The sequence below is a fragment of the Pleurodeles waltl genome, chromosome 6 (genome assembly GCF_031143425.1).
Source record: "Pleurodeles waltl isolate 20211129_DDA chromosome 6, aPleWal1.hap1.20221129, whole genome shotgun sequence".
In the NCBI taxonomy this organism is placed as follows: Eukaryota; Metazoa; Chordata; class Amphibia; order Caudata; family Salamandridae; genus Pleurodeles; species Pleurodeles waltl.
Window position 1 is genome coordinate 271,173,787 of NC_090445.1, and position 17,845 is coordinate 271,191,631.

General features: G+C 40.7%; 1 protein-coding gene across 1 annotated transcript in view; it reads left to right on the top strand.

The window, feature by feature from the left end:
* The window catches only part of ASIC2 (acid sensing ion channel subunit 2), a 1,882,574-nt gene that overhangs the window by 1,820,271 nt on the left and 44,458 nt on the right, over positions 1-17,845 (top strand). Inside the window, exon 8 of the mRNA XM_069238055.1 lies at positions 13,967-14,046. Coding sequence (XP_069094156.1) covers positions 13,967-14,046 — 80 coding nt within the window. The remainder of the gene's footprint in view (positions 1-13,966; positions 14,047-17,845) is intronic.

Sequence of the window (17,845 nt, forward strand, 5' to 3'; positions counted from 1 at the left end):
GTGAGATCCTCATCCAACCCTTAACTAACGTAAAAGAATGTGCTTCCTTCTATTCGCCACTTTATACATCAGAATACCCAGAGGACACAACATGTGAAGAGGGATTATTTTCATAGATCCACCAATTTACCCTCTATGCCCAATTTCAACGGGTAAGGAGAAAGATATATCAGAAGAGGAAATGACAGAGGGATTAAACACCACAGCAGTGAGGAAAAGACTCCAGAAGGCTGCTTCACTCAGGAGTTTTTAAAAACACATGATCCTTATCAACAGAATTTAACAGAGCCCATATATCACTAATCTCTAAACCACAGAAATACACCCTTCTCTGTGACATTTATCTACTCATCTGGCTGTAGAATGTGATATTAAGATTCTGACAAAAATTCTGGCCACTAGGCTAAGTTAATTCACTAATTGGTTCATATGGCTATCAGGTTGGCATCATGCCCCATTACATGTGTACCCTAGCCTACCTATTTTGGCAAACAAGATCTGACAAGGACAATAAACTCTTTCGTTCTCTTCATGCTCAAAAAAAGCATATGACTGTGTTAAATGGCTGTATCTCTTTTGTACTATGACTAGATTTCATATCTCATAACTTCATAAAGAGGGTCCATTGTCTCTATAATACTCCAACAGCGCAGATCAAGTGCAATATCCTCCGTTCAGACTCGATACACATCAAATGAGGCATAACAAGGATGCTCACTATTGCTGCTTCTTTTCTTCCACACATGCGAGCCAATGCAGTGGCTATAACAACCTCAGGACAACAGGATTGGATACTCTGGCCAGTGAGCTGTTGCTCTATGTGGATGATTTGCTTTTGTCATTAAGTAATCCTAGATCCTCCAAACCAGCTTTAATGCATATAGTTGACAATTTCTCCTATTTCTCAGTATAAAAAATAAAATGCAATAAGAAGGAAGCCATGCCTTTGCACCCCCACACTTCTTAGCACTCTCTACTTGCTCTAGCAGTGAATGGATACAAGTTAATTGAAATATTTGGGGATTCTGGTGAGCAGTAATATCACTACTATGGTCAAAGTTAATGTCTTGACCTTGCTGGAAAAAATAAGGACTGATTTTCCTAAGTGTTCGCCCTCCAATTCCCGATTTGAAGCAGGGTCCAAACCATAAAAATGGTAATGGCCTCTAGTTTCAAATAACTCTTTTCAGTATTTTCTGTTAATATCTGTTACACATTAATTGAACTGTGCATTATTAACAACATGCAGAATAATAATCTACACTTGAATCTACGTGTGTACATTTATATGATGCTATTGCCTTCGAAACAACTTTGAATATAACCTGTCAAGGTAAAGATTTGTAGCTTATTTAACCAGGCCTCAGCTAGGACTTGATGCTGGCTTATCCAAAAATTAATGCCTCACTCTGCATATTCACTGTTTATTATTGCTGCTGAATGTAGTCAGGGCAAGTCATGTTTGTTTATTTCCGAATGACATTATTCTCAAAGAAGAAAGGGCTCAGTAGTGTATTGTTCACTGTTGTTTTGTAACTAACTTGTTCTGACATATCCGCATGACATTATCATAGAGGGTGCTGAACTAATTTATATTCAGTAGCGCGTTAGTGCTCACAGCATTGCCATTTTATGACACTCTTCGTTTCGATGCTCTGATTTGTTAGAAATGTTATTTATTTGTTCACACCATGATGAATTTGTACTTTCAATGTTAGTCTCTGAGTTTTCTTCTATAGACCCTCAAATATGGAGGTGAGTCTGAGCCTTTTGGGTTCTACTAGGGATGCTGTCCATTTTTTTTTATTGATCTTGTTGCTCAGAATATTTGCGACTCAGAATATTTTTGTTTCTGCCTATTATTCTGTATTGACTTATTGTTGTAATACATCTTTTGAAATACTTCATTCTGCCCAAAAACACATTTGTTTAGTCAGTCCTTTCTTAATTGACATATTAATCTTCAGACACCTTAACTTCTTAAATTGAGGTTTAACACCCTCACTGAGCCATCCACCCCAGGGCATGCTGGAACCCACAGTGCTTCTGCACTTCAATCCTATCTAGTTTAATGGGCAACTACTAAAACTGTTCTCTTCTCTAATACTGAAGCTTTTCTCCGAACCATTGTTCAATATTGATCGCAGTGACATCTTCAAGTACAATACTACTTTCTGGAGTGGTCCCAACTCTTGAAGAAGTGGTCCCAACTCTTGAAAACAACACGTCAGAAGCCTCAGGGAGGCTAAAATTAAGTTCAGTTACTTTAAGATCATTCAGGACTGCATTGGTCCTCTGATATACTCTATAGGACAAAATTGACCCCAACATCCAACTGCTGGAAATATAAACAACCCAACTTTGATATTTTACTTATCTTCTGGTTTTGCCCTTCAGGTCAACCCTTCTCGACTCAATTTAGAAAAGTGATTAACAAAAACTAAGGGCACTCTCTTACATTTTCAGCAGCCCTGGCTATTCTGCATGATGCACAAGAGATTCCAGAACTAATTAATCAAAAAAAGATGGATGCGCTCTGCTCTGGCAGCAACAAAACTGTACCTCCTTTGTAAATGGGCAGTCCCCATCACACCTACCCTGGAGTAATGACTTGAGACTATAGCCATGACAGCAGCTTCGAACATCTGATACACTGGCTAAATGACCATGGGGATCTTCAGTGACATTTGGAGATCTCTCCTCAAACAGGATGTAATGCCCCACCCGTTGCTTCATAAAAGCTGTGACCATTGATCACTTTCCAGTATTGCATATATTTCATATACAACTCAAGTCACGTTCCTCAAAATGTGAGCACTTCGTCTTAATTTTTCTCCTTGAGTTACTTGTGGGATTCCTATGACTCCTGGACAATTTAGTGCTACTATCCCTGACTCATTTGTTCTCCCTGCAATCTTTTTCTTCTTTTCCTTCTCAGGGGCCCCAACAAACCCCTGCCCCCACCACATGTAAAACCTTGGAATATCACCAATCAGCACTACCCTGACCCACATAATCAATACCTCCATCACAACCGCCACCTTCTGGGATGTATGGAAACTTGCAAAAATCAATGTCCTCCTCAAGCGGCCCACAGTTGAACTGAATCAACTGAGCAATGTCTGACCTATCTCCCTGCTCCCTTATCCAGCCGAACTTATTGAAAAGGCCATCAACAAGCAGCTCACAACCCACCTCGAACTACATCATCTTCTAAACCTTGCTACATCAGGATTCTGAAAAAAACACAGCACCGAAACAGCACTCATCATCGCCACTGACTGAGGAGAAAAAGCCGCCCCAACCTGCTTGACTTCTTCAACACTGTCTCCCATAGCACCCTCATCAGGAGACTCCTCAGGATTTGCATGCAAGGATCCTCTCTTAAATGGATCTGTTCCTTCCTCATGTGAAGAACCCAAAGGGTCAGGTTGCCATCATTCACATCCCAGACCAAGATACTGATAGATGGATTCACACAGAGATCGTCCCTCAGCTTCACCCTTTTCAACAGTTACAGGACACCTCTAGCCAACATCATCCAATCATGAGGCATCATCTCCTACACTAATGACACCCAACTCATCCTCTTCCTGATGGATAAGACAACCACCACCAGAACCAACTTCATGACCATGGTAGCAGACTAGCTGTGAACCAAGTGCCTGTAGCTCAGCTCGGACAAGACGGAAGTACTGGTCTTTGGCAACAAGGCTCCCCATGGGACTCCACCTGGTGGCTGTTGGAGCTAGGACCAACACCCACAGACCATGCAAGAAATCTAGGGATCACCCTAGATGACAAGCTCAACATCACAGCTCAAGTCAATGCAGTGTGCACCTCCTACTTCTACATCCTAAACATGCTATAACATTTCTTCAAATGATTACCACAGAACACCAGACAGACCATCACACAAGTACTCATCACCAGCAGGCTGGATCAAGACAGCATTCTATATTGTGGAATGTACAAACAACTCCTACACAGACTCCAGATCATACAGAACACTGCCGTAAGACTCATACTCAACCTCCCATACCACACCCACATCACAATGCATCTCGGGAAGCTACACTGGCTCCCCATTCACAAGTGCAGCCAATTCATACTTACACACATAAAATACAGGATCACAATGCCTGAGCAGCCTCATACGCTTGCATCAACACACCAGACACCTACGCTTTGCCTCACTTACACACATTTCCCGCATTTACATAGGCAAAACTGGAGGTTGCTCATTCTCCTACTTTGCACAGAAGATATGGACCAGCCTCGCTCAACAAATAAGAGCCTCTTCCTCACTACCTAAATTCTGAAAAAAAGCTGAAGACCTGGTTCTTCTAATAAGTGCCCTGGGGACCACACACCTCCACACCTGCCCAAGAGCCTGAATACTCCTGATTAGTGCTACATAACATAACATATATTTGTGCTCTACTGCACTTCAATAGCTACTCATCATTCTCGACGATCCAGTGTTATGTGGCTTACTTGGCTTAATCTTGTTGTTTAAAAATATATGCATTGCATGTATTTGTGCGCTCATTATGCTGACATCAACAATGATGTGTTAATATTAATTTCAAAAAAATAATAATTACGAAATTCTCTTGCCTCACTCAGATTTCCAGAGGTCAAGTGAGATAAGAATGCCATTTTTGATTGACAGTTTGATTTGTTCCTTGTTAAATGAATACACTACTCGGCTTAAAATAACTCTATCAGAATCTGGAGGAAAGATACTGGCTTACTGTTTCTTAACCTTGCATCCTTTCGTTCCGACATTTTAAAAAACGTAAAACACATCTGACATTTATATAAAGTGCACATTTATTATAACCTCATTGTCTGACGTGATATTATGTGCTGACAGACGCCCTGGAGTTCATTGCATCTCATGAGGTTTTCTTATTTGAATTAATGTGATTATATTTCGGATGCAAACTGCAAGTTATGCCGAGCCATTTCAAAACACTTATTAAGAGTTGTTCTACAGTAGGCAAGAGGCAGTTTCCTATCTTTTTTTATTCTGCTAACACGTGGTGCGAGTAGTTACCCTACTATACTGCATCTCATAAACTGAGCAGATGTGACATAAAATTAACAGAACAACATATTAAAAAAATGTCAACATTATCATTTTCTAAAGGTAACTTGTAGATGGGGAATTCCTGTTCCTGACCAAATTACTATTAGTACCTTACTTGTTTAGTTAAATCCTAGAGGTATTTCTTTAGAAGATACGTTAATGTGTTAATTATTGCAGGTCTGTGATTGCATGACGGTCTTTCTAATCCTCTGGTTGGCTTCAACAGACTGAGTGGATGTGGAGACACTGGTGGCCAGGCGCGGCCCGTCCTTTACGGCCACGCCCCCCCACCTTTTGGCCCTCATGAAGAGTGTCTGTCAGGCTGAACAAAGGTACGCCTGACAGACACTCTTCATTTTCAGCTCAGACAGCCAAGAGTGAGACATGCACGATTTGCGCAGACTCCTGGCTGCCTGTGCTGAACTTTGCTGGGCTGAGGAGGTCACAGCTCCTATGGGCGTGACCTCCTCGGCTCAGCAAAGGGGCCTCGAGGCCCTCCCCTGGGTGACAAGGAACGCGTCACCCATTGACTTTGACCTGGCCACTTCAGGTTTAAGCCCTGAAGTGCCCAGTGTGAGTGTCAATCAGTGACACTTCGTCACAGAGTGTGGTGGGGTCAGCAGTCTCAGTGACCCCATCCCACTCTATGACGAGGCTGGCACTGCTGCCTTCCCTCATTGGCTGACCTAAGGTCAGCCAATGAGGGAAGGCAGCAGTCCCAACCCTCCTGGGACCTTGAGGCTGAAGGTAATTGTGTTTGTGTGTAATGTTTTTAAATGAATGTTTGGTGCGTGCGTGCATGTTTGAATGTTATGAGTGTTGTTAATTGATGTGCGCATGTGTGTGTGTGAAAGAATAAGTGTGTGTGATATTTTAAAATGAATATTTGGTGAGTGTGTGTATGTTTGAATGTTATGAGTGTTAATTGATGTGCGTGCATGAGTGAAAGAATGAGTGTGTGTGTGTGATGTTTTAAAATGAAAGTTTGGTGTGTGCATGCATGTTTGAATGTTATGAGTGTTGTTAATGGATGTGCCTGCGTGCGTGCGTGCGTGTCTGTGTGTGAAAGAACACATGAGTGTGTGTGTGTGTGCTTCCCGCCTGCCCCCCCCTCCTAAAGCTGCCGGCCGCCACTGCTGGCGGCCCTCGGGGGTAACACCTGCAGCCTGTGCTGCGCTTGTTTGAAGCAGGGTGCATCTTGTACACAGCGCTGTTGTGAGCGCTCTAAATAATTTTCACACAAAACCACGAGGATGGGCTACAGAAGAGGGTCAAAGGTTAATATTGTTTTCTGTGTTTTTAGACAAATCTAACTTGCTGATGCTGTCTTTGTTCTTGTATATAGATACTTTTAGCATGCTGATATTCCAAGGTGTATTAATTTTGACCCTTTAACAGGAGATTCTGCCATGTGGATCTGAAACGCTATCTCTGCCCTCTCACCCAATCGGATGTTTAACCCGGATTGCCTCCAAGAAAAAATGTAGAAACCCAAGAACTAAAGTGTATTTTGTTTATCTATTGTTTTTATCCAAGAACATGTTACATTGTAAGACTCCAAATTTTACTTTAACAGTTTCATTAACCCAGCATGCAAATTGCTGATGGCTAAAATGGCAAAATTGACTGAAGGTGTTTCATATGACAAGCAACCTCTTGTTAAGCTGTTAAGCTATCTTTAAAAAAAATTAAGAAGTTGCCTACTCCTTTAAAAAAAATACTTGCTTTATGGGTAAAATCTAGAAGTATAGTCTGCTCACATATTTTACAAGGTTTCGCTGTTGAACTCACATCATGCACTAAAACAAGCATTGACAGTGTGGATTTCTTTTCTTATGTGGAGGGGAAAGTTTTAAACCTAGCTTTACAAAAAAAAGTAAAAGTACAACATGGACAGCTGTTGTGCAACCTTCTCTAACAGCAGGGGCGGCTCCACCATATGGGTGGAGGAGCGTCACCCTCCCGCCAGCAGCGGCAGCTGCAAAATCTTTTAAAGAAAACAATAGTCAACAATGTTTATTATTGTTTTCTTTAAAAGGGACGGGGCCACTCCCCCTTGGAGCGCATGTGTGTTTGGCCGGCTGTCTCAGGGTGGCCAAACACACATGCGCTGTCGGCTGTCTCTGGCCCGGCAACCGTGTTGCCGAGCTGTAGAGAGCCTGCACAGGCTCCCAGTCTGCCTGGGTGCACCCTGGCTGGGCGCTCCCAGCCAATCCTGACGCTGCTTTGGGCAGCATCAGGATTTGCCGCAGGGCAGGCTGGGAGCCTGTGCCATTAGCAGCGATGAGGGACAGATGAGTGCAGCGCAGGACCGCGCCGAAGAGCTAAGTGTTTTTTTTTAATATCCTTTTCCGCCGCTCCTTCCCCCGAGCGCCTCCTCCCCGCCCCGCCCCTTTCACAGCCCGGGGGCCGCTACTGTCTAACAGATGTTATAAGTTCAGGACAGGTGGCTGCAGAAGAAAGAACATCACACAATTCTGCTACACCTACAGGACAGGTACCTCGCAGATAGCTAAAGCATCAAAGAGTGAGTGAGAGACTTTAAAGGACTCTTGTATAATTTTTGTAAATGGACATAAACATACAGGAGGTACAAACTTACTGCAAGAAAGAGCCAAACTCTTTATGGACTTACCATACATTTCACTAATATAGAGTGAACCCTCACCAACCTAATGTAGTATGATTACTCTGTGGGCTCCATGTATTGCACCTGGACTCATTTAAGAGTACTACTGTTCACCAGTTTTACAGTCTCATAGTTTTTCAAACCATTAGACCTATATTAAAATTATAGGTGAATGAGTGCAAAATGTTTTTTACTGATGTATCCCTACCACAAGACTAACAACAGGATACCAAGCCATGGACACTTCTCAGGAATAGAGGTATCTCACATCAAATATTGTGTAACAACCGTTGCTTCACAAGCATCAGAAGGAGGAGGGAGGTGAATCAGACCATGCAACACACACTCTTCTGAAAATATTGCTGACTGCCACTTTATTTATAGCTGAGGTACTAACTTTTGCATAAAAAAACATTATAGATTGTTTTACTTTAGCAACTTAGCTCATATCACCGCTCTGAGCGGCCGTCCAGCAGAGACAACTTAATAAATCAATCAAGAGCGAAGCCAGTTCTCTTGTTTCCTCCTAGATAAGCCTTTTATATTTATAGATAGAACAACAATATGGTTTATCAATCCATAAACACGAGAGGTGGTTGTTGTACAGTGTACATCATGAACTAGTTCAAAGTGCTCTCAAATGTGGTGATCCTGGAAAGGAGGCACAATGGAAAAATGTAATTGCCTAGGGTCACACTGTTTTGTCAAGCTTGAAGCTGGGATCGAGACACGGTTTTCTGATAAGACAGTGTGCAATCCAGATCCTGGAATGGATATTTCAAGTTGCTCTCAAATGGAATCAATGAAAAGGAAACAATGCCCTGGGTCACAGGGCAAAAAAAGTATAAATATGGGCCACAGTTTGGACAGGGACTCTTGATCAGGGCCCCACAATTAGTTCTCTCCCGGGTCTAATAAAGGTTCTTGACCTGGGCATGTTATGCAAGAAAAATCTAATTATCCATTTTGTTTTTATGAGATGGGGAAACAGCAGCGGAAACACTCTTTTATAGAACAGCAACACTTTGGGCAGAAACAGTGCAAGCATCCGTCCTTCAGAGGACAGGTGAAGCTAGAGTACCATCAATATAAGCAGGTAATCAGGCAACAGCAGTGCAATCTTCAGTTCCTCATAGAAGAGGAACAGCATGCCAATAGCAAAGCAAGCTTCCGTCACTCAAAGAAGATAATAAGCGCCATCTTTTGTTTCTTCAGAACAGATCCAGCATTGCAGATTTGCATAAACTTTCATTTCTGACCGAACATGAACTGTTATGGCATGGGTGACATGTAGGTTACAGAGAGATGTCTGGAACAGGTGTTTATCTCACTGAGATGAATGTATAGATGCATGAGTAAGTGAATAGGCAATTTACAAGACAAACGTGTGTAACGTTCATGAAGGACAAACACTTTTAAAGTCAAGAAAATAGCAAAATAAAATTCCCAAATAATTTAGAAAAATCACACAAAAATCACCATATAAATTATAAATCTGATAAGGGGATTAGTGATATGACTTTTGAAGCTTTTGAGGCAGAAAATGCCTGCAAGTGATAACTGAAGGTCAGTTTATCAGTTGACCCAAACCTAGGCATAATTTCCTGCCAGCCAATTATAGAGTGAAGGTTGAGTAGGCTAAATTTGTCACACAAGTCCACATTTTTACCTTCTGACCTATACTATTTTCTGGACTCTAAGTTCTCCATTGGGGCAAGGGTAGAAGCTGAAGCTGGTGAGGGATCCTTGAAGTCAGATACCTTGCCATTGACCTCCGGCTGAATTCTTCAGTTTTGGTACCAAACTTTCAAAGCAAGACACCCCAGTATTCTTTAGCTCTAGCTTCCGATGCTTGTGAACGTGTCTGCTGTCCCATAAACTATTGAATCCCATGCTCATTGCTCAATAAATGGTAATTGGAGAGGTGCCAGTAGCATGGCCAGTATGTAATGGGCCCTAGTGGAAGGAAGGACACTGACTTCTGTTTGAAATACAGCAATTATCAGGCTTCAGTGGGCTCAGGCCTCTGGGCCCCAGTGCCACTGCACCTGCTGCATTAATGGAAGCTATGCCACTAGAGAGAGCCATTGAAAATGCTATCTTCATATACTTGGTGTGCCTTCTCGGGACAAGAGGTCTTTCTGCAAATCCTCAAGAACACCTAATAATGTTTTTGATCGCTGTACCTCTTTTTAGTACATTTTCTTTTTGCTCTGCAGACGTGGTGCTCACTAGCAAACAGTAACAGGCTAATATTACTGAACATTCTTGTCTTTAATCAGAATCAGTAGGGGTATGCAGAATTTATGCAATTTATTTTTGAATAATTATGTGAAGGTAAGCCCAAATTATAAGAAATGTCATAAAATGTTAAACCAGCAGTTAAGACTAGATGAACGACCATTCCTTTTTCGACTTACAAATTGCGAATTTTTGCGAGTCGCAAAAGGAAATGTACTAATGTGACACAGCCACATTTAGCGATTCCCAAGGTGGGTGCAATTGACCTGCCTCATTAATATTCATAAGACAGGTCACAATTTTGTGACCTATTGGGAACGGCAGTAACACAGGGATGGTGGCCTGCTGGGGAAAGCAGACCACCCTGTGTGTGTTTGCTTTTAAATAAAGCAACTGTTCTTTTTTAAATGCATGCCATTTTCCCGAAAGGAAAACCTAATGCATTTCAAAAAGAAAAATGAAACGTTTCTGTTTAATTTTTTAAGGGTAGACAGTGGTCGATGGAACAACTGCCTTCTCTTAAAAAAACATGTTCACTACCATTCACAAAGGGAAAGGGGTACCCTATGGATCCTGTCCCATTTGTGACTGGCTTACCACCTACTTGAAGTAGACAGTAAACTACGATTGTTTTGCAACCGCATTACGGTCACAAAACAATTGTACATCCCATTGCAACTCGCTATTAGGAAGGATGCCCTTGGCAAACCCCTTCTTAATAGCAACTTACAAACCCTATTTTACAAGTTGGTAATAGGTCACTGACTCCCAAAATAGGCTGTTTTAGCGGTCGCAAATGGACCGAATCTCAATTTGCAACTGCTGAAAATGATTTTGCATCTGGCCTTTAGTGCTATATTTTAGAAAGTTCGCCCTTATGTCCATATTGGATGCTAAAAAAGTACAGCATGAACAACAGTGGCTATGTACAGGTCATTTGCATTGTTCCTATGGTCCTACACTAATTTCAAAATTGCCAAAATTTCACCATTACGCAGTGTGGGGTAATGGTGTAATTTAGGGAATTTAAAAAAGAACATAATACAAAATTCCCAAAATTATGCAAAATTACAACAGCATAATGCAATTTTGCCTGGACCTGCTGTACAAGCAGAAAAACCGCTGCATTAACATAAGAAATTTAAAGAAACCTGGTGAAATAAACATCTATGAAGTCATCTCATCAACATGTAGAACGTGACAGAATTGTAGGACCCATTTTTTAAATATTTTATTTGTCTATGCTCTAAATACATAGTAACCAATTCTACAATATCTGATATTCAAATCAATGTTCTGCATCCAAATTCCACAATGCATGGCCATGAAGATGCAGAGAAACCACGTTCCTCAGTGGAACTGGCTATAGGGTTTGTCTTAAGGACAGCACCCATGAAAGGACACTTTTGTGCATAGTCAATAGGTGTGTTAAGTGGATTCTATAGATCAATTGGCTTTCAGGGACTCCACAATGGTGAAGTAAGTCACGAAAGTTAGTTTTACCTCCTCTGTAGTTGCTAATTTGATAATAGAAGGGGAGGGCCAGCTTAATGAAATAGGATTAAGGACAGAGCCTGAAGTGGAGGTAGTGATACCCCAGTCTAAGCTGCCTCTATTATAAATTATGCAGACCTCAACTTGGAACAATTAAATTTGGTAAATGGAGCGGAAGGCTTCTTAGCCCTTCCCTATTAGGTGGGATATAAGCATGGTGGCCTAGAGGTAACAGTAGCTGCCCAGTCAAGAAAAGGAGTGGTAAACACTATCCCATTGTGCAATAGATTTCCACATCCAATCGTTGATCGGAAAAAAAATTCTCTTGGCGAGGGGCAGGTGGATTCGCTGTATGCCTCTCTCTCCAGCCCGGGTGTTTTCTTGTTGAATGTACATGGTTTGGTAAATCGAATTAGAACTGACCTCACTAACATATGGGCTAAGAATATGATTTTCAGGATACTTGCCTGGCAGGAGAAAGAACACATTTGAGTGGTTTTAAGCATTTTATAAAACAAGCAATGAAAGAGGGGACAAAAGGCAGCACACATAGAAAGTGGGAAAAAGAGGAGGAATAAAGATATTTCTTCTTGTTACGCCTCACTTGGGGAAATGTAGGTTTTTGGTGCATTCACAGGTGTACCACTTCTGGTACGTCTGGGCATGTGTCGAAATCCATGGATGTTGCGCAGGAACACCCACGCAAATCCCATGGAAAATCCTCCCTAATGGAGAATAATCCAACACAGCAGTTTGCACTGCAGTGCATTACTCTGGATTTATGGAGCATCTCAGGACCACGCAAGGTGACCTTTTTCAGTTTTGTCACTCTTGCACCATGTTGCATGGTGCAAGAGTAACACACAGGAGCTTGTAAATATGCCCCCTGGTGTGCTTAATATTTTCTTTCCTAATTGCTCAATTTGTATTGTTCATTTACAGGTATTGGCGGCTTGTTGTTTGTTACAAAAAATAGCATCCTACAACCTTCTTTTCACACTCTCTGTACCCCAGCAAGGTTGTCACATAATTCACTATATTTGTCTTTATCTGACTGCAAAGTGAGAGGGGTTTGTCACCACCAGTACCCTGTTAAAAATAAGCAGCAGTTTGTCTGAAGACCATAGGCTGACATTTTTCCTCTGTCTCTGAAGAGGAGAAAAATTTATAAGATAAATACAGACCATATGGGTAATACTAGTATAGCTGATTTGGAAAACATGGAGTTTGGGGGCTGGGCAGTGGCCTTGACTAACAGCCAAGCCCAGTGCCAAGAACTATCAACAATCTTGTTTTGATGCAATTGGGCCAGTGTAGAGATAAGATGGTCTTGATTTTTGCCTGCTATCAGTATGGCTATCAAGTTGTAAAAAAGTAAGAGGTGGCGTTGAAAATAAAGTTGAACTAGATTTTTATACTTGAGCTTGGATAAATTGATAAGAGCAGTCATAGCTAATTTCTCAGCAGTGCAGTGCATTACATACCCCTTGTTGCCCTTACAGAATTATGTAAGGGCAGCAACTAGTACCTACTCCAGTGCAATGCATACCCCTCAGTGCCTGTACATGCTCATGTAAGGGTACCGAAGTGTATGAGCTGCACTGCAGTAGTTTAAAAAGAGCTGGAAGAAAGAAACTGTGCCTCAATGTTTAAACTACTGCAGATTACGCCAGTGCTGATTAATTCCACTGGCAGATCAGTTGAATTTATTATTAATTCCGCGTTAAATGAGTAACAAGGAATATCTAAATTCCGCCAATTCTGGCAGCTAAATTTAAAATTCCACCCACCCCTACTAATAACTTCACATGCAGAAGATTTAGGAGAATTCAGATTTGGGCCAAACCTTAGGAGGGATACGTTCCTGTGTAAGGAGGAAATTACCTCAGAAAGCCCAAGCATTATTAGAATTGCAGGAGTAAGGCCATTCTGGACAAAGTTTCCATGGTTGGCATTTCGGGATTTATGTTTGTACATTTTGGACATGCAAGGTAATATTGAGCAAATTTGCTAAACAAATGAAAATATCTGCAATGAGATACTGATGCAGGGTTTGAATTAATGCATAGCCATGAATGCATCATAAAAAAACTTGTTTTGGAGGGGGAAAAAAACGAAAAGGTACATGTATTTGAACAACCTAATGCCAATTTGTTTTAGGAAAGCTTTGACATATAGATACACAAAGACCCCGGCAGGGAAAGGGCTAATCTACTTGGAGAACCTCTGTTATATGCTGTTTTTTACTTTACATAACTAACCATTGACTTTCGTTAGCTGTTCATTGTTTGGTTACACCAATAAGAATAAAATGCATAATTCATGTTTAAGAACTGATGTTATCTAGCAGGTGACAATTCCTTCTCAGTTCAGGCTGTTCTTGACTTAGAAATACAGATGAAGCTGTCAACTGATGCATATATTCTTTATTGGGTTACTTATTCACCGCCTTGAAGATGGTTAATAAACTTTCAACTCAAATAGCTTGTGTGTCTGTTTTTTTGCAGGTGACATTGGAGGTCAGATGGGCTTGTTTATTGGAGCAAGTATTCTCACAATCCTAGAATTATTTGATTACATCTATGAGGTAAGATTGACTTAATACTATGTATTAGATACTTGTGATTAATTAGTGATAATCCGTTGCATATTGTTTTGATTCACATTCCAAACACAGCTATGGAGGTGACAATTAGCGATCACATTCTCACATAATATCATGTAGGCTATGTAGCCATTGTTTCTTTGCCAAATATGCTTCAAGCAACATCTGTGTATTTTGTAATAGCATAATAGGTGATTACAGTTGCATTTTCTCTTGTAATTGTCTATACATTAAATGGGAAACCAAATGCATGCAGGAATAGAAACATAGGCACACGAGAATAGCTTAGTTGAGTAGTCAAGCACAAGGAGCAAAGCTCAGAAATACATTCTAAGAGTTGGAAAATGTCATGCAGCATTTACACATTTTCCTTTAAGTAGAATTAGGGCGTGCATTTACCATCAACACAATGCTTATGTTGTCAGATTGAAAAACTAAGGTTGAAATGTGTTTGAAACATCTGCTACTGCTACTGAGTGTACTAAATTCACTAATGAATATTCTACAATGCTTGTCATTGAGATAGGTAGCCTTCACTCTCATCATATGATGCAGTTTTTCATGATAATAATGACCTTTAAGATATTTTTACTTCATTAACAACAAAAAAGTGTGTTTTCATTAACATAATTGGATCATAATTCTAGCCTGGCTTTGTTGGTTTTGCAACATGTTTCCCTTTATAATAATAGGAATTTGCTCCTATGTTTTTTATATCTCTAAACATGGTACACAACATTCATTATTAATGCACAATTTAATGAATCCCAGAACAATTAAAGGTTGGGTTTGCACTTAAAATTAATAATTTTTTATCACGATTTATATCAAACCTACTGAATAATATATAATTCTTTGAACAGTATATCTTTCTTGACTAGTATCCTATGTGGTTTCAAAAGTGCACCACAATTCCATAATCGAATCAAGCTGAAAGTAAATAGCTTTGACTGCATGGGATATCTTAACAGCCATAAACAAATTATAGTTAAGGTAAATGCCGGGGTCACTCACAGACGCAACCATGGTTTAAAATGCAACAAAAGTGGAAGTTAGAGCTGCAGAAAGATCTCTTATTTGCATGGCTTTCGTTTTAATTGACTAAAAGGGAGCAGATGTTACATGGTGGCTAGAGCTGTCACCTTTGGAACATGTACAGCCATGTTTGAATCCCGGCCTTGGCTCAGCATCCAATTATTCTGGGGAAATCACATACTCCTCCATTAAAAATACATGAAATGTAGTTCGGTCCTCCTGTAAAGCGATGTAATGCCTATGGGCCTTATTTGGTGTAAAAGCCTGCAAAATGATCAAGAGTATTTCTGATATGTTAGTCCATTGTACTCCACCATTATCCTTCAGGCTTAAGGCTAGCTGTGTGCCATCCAGATCAAATCAAACGTTGGCTACAATGTAATGTTGTAAGATGGCCAGAGGTTGACTATTAGTTCATCGTGTATTTCAGGAGAAGTGTTGCGATCACAACGATTGCCAGCTATAATTCTCAGAAAGTCTTGTATTAGCTGTCTTTAGGTGAAAGTAAGTGTGTGCTGTTTCTTAATGATTAGTGTTGTGGCACTTCACGGCCAGGTGTTTGTCATACAGGGCCTGTGTTGTTTTTCTGGGAACTCTTAGGTGTACTGCGTTTTGTTGAAGGATGTGTATCTCACTTCTTAATGGTTTGCTGTTCTCTTCTCTTCGAGAGAGAATCATTGTGAAAGGAGGCTCTGTGTGTCTGTACCCCAGCAAGCAGCCAGATTCCGGGTGGATTTTCTCTTAGACTGTGCCACAGAAAGGAGTCAGACAATGTTTGGATTGTTCTTAGGCTAAGCAATTTCTGGTTTCTTCCTGGGCCACAGATATACTTCTTCTGTGAACGCTTACCATGGGCAGAGAAACAAAGGGTTGTGAAATGAACCAGGAAGTGGGGACTGGAATAGCTGGGGCTAGGAACAATTCTAACCTTCCCATTCTAAACCCCACCTAATGGGTCATTTGTTCTATTGTGTGATGTGAAGGGTGGTTGCAGGAAGGACAGTTAGAATCTTGGCTACTCCTGACCTCACTCATCACCATCACAAAAAGTGGATTGAGCTGCTTGTCATGACTGTGGATTGACTGGGAGAGTAGTAGCTGCCTGTTGTCTTGCCACACTCTCGATCCTTGGATGTACCTGGGAGGGGCTAGATAGTCCTTCCCAAGTTTATCCAATATGTGTGTGACATCACTAGTGGTGTTACATGCACATTGTTGAGGCAGCCCAGAAGTGAGCAACAAGATGCCTCATTCAGACACCAGCAAACTTCATAGGTCTTATACATAGAGACATTTTAGTTATATATTTGTATCAACGAGGTGCCCCTAGAAGGGACAAGGGCAGTCCCAAGCATTTTCTTAATGTTGTGGGGAGCACAGTGGCCCTTCTGCAACATTAAAAAAAATCACAGTGCATTTCCATGGCTATTGACTTCATGACCCCAGAAGATCTTGCCACTGTGTTTTTTAAAGCACTCTGAGCTGGAGCTGTATGTCTTCAGATAGAGTGCAGGGACCCCTTGTCATTGGTTATTTATAAAATACATTTGATTATAATTAGTGGTGATTTTTTGACAAAGCCAGTAGGTCTGCTTTATATATGTTAAAGTGCTGACCCGTTGTTAAACCCAGAAGGCCTTCTGCTGTTATTGTTGGTGTTTTACGCAGCAGTGAATGGTTGGACTCAAGGTTTGGGCTATGGCCATGCCCTCCATACAACCACATGCTGCCCAACTCTGCTCTGTGCATGGCCATGCACAGTTTTGTCATCAATGATGTCATTCCAGATGTTGCAGTAATGTATCAATAATATCATAGACCATGTCATGAGTGTTGAAATATCAAAGGTTATAAGTAGTGCTATGAGAGGGTGCGAGTTATAGTTACTTAACTTAACTATAATGGGTGAAATGTTTTCTTAGTTCAAAACCTTACGTTTTAACTGAAATTGCCACATAAATATAAAATCACTTTAACTTTGGGGTTTCTTCAGTGAATTTCTGTTCTTTTTTTAAAAGTAACCACAATGTTATTACCATAGCTAACTATAGCATTAATTCAACTTTTGTTTTATTCAGTAATTGTTTGAGAATGTATTTAGTAATAAGGTAGCAATAGCAATATAAATTCTGTAATTTTAACCAAGGCAGGCCTCTGGCTTTATCAAAGGGTCAGAAATGAAAATCTAAAAGGCAGGCCTATTTGTGTATCAGGGGGTGAGCACATCAACATATACAAACCAGACCTATTGCCCTTGTCAATAAATCACCACAATAATTCACCAACAATTATAATCCAATGCATTCTCGCGTACATATATAGCAATAATTAATAATAATAATTATTATTATTGCAACAATAATTTAAATATAGCATTTCTACTCATAAAAGTCACAAACATTTCTTGGAGCATTTCTTTAACAATCTTCAGGCCACAAAAAGCAACCATAGAATCAACAACAAGGAGTCCTCACACTACAGCTGAAAGGCATACATCTCCAGCTCAGAGTGCTTTAAAATAATATGATAAACTCTTCTGGGCTCATGTATTTAATGACCCAGGATACTTGCCGTCACTTATTTTTTTAATGTCCCTATGAGGGCCACTAGCCAACTTGCAGATCCCCACAACACTTAGAAAAAATATTGGTGGTGCCCCTGCCCCATCTATGGGAACTAGGAGGATCACATTATTTAACATGCAGCCATAGCAGGGCATTACTTGACTATTCCTGGCAGGAGTAGT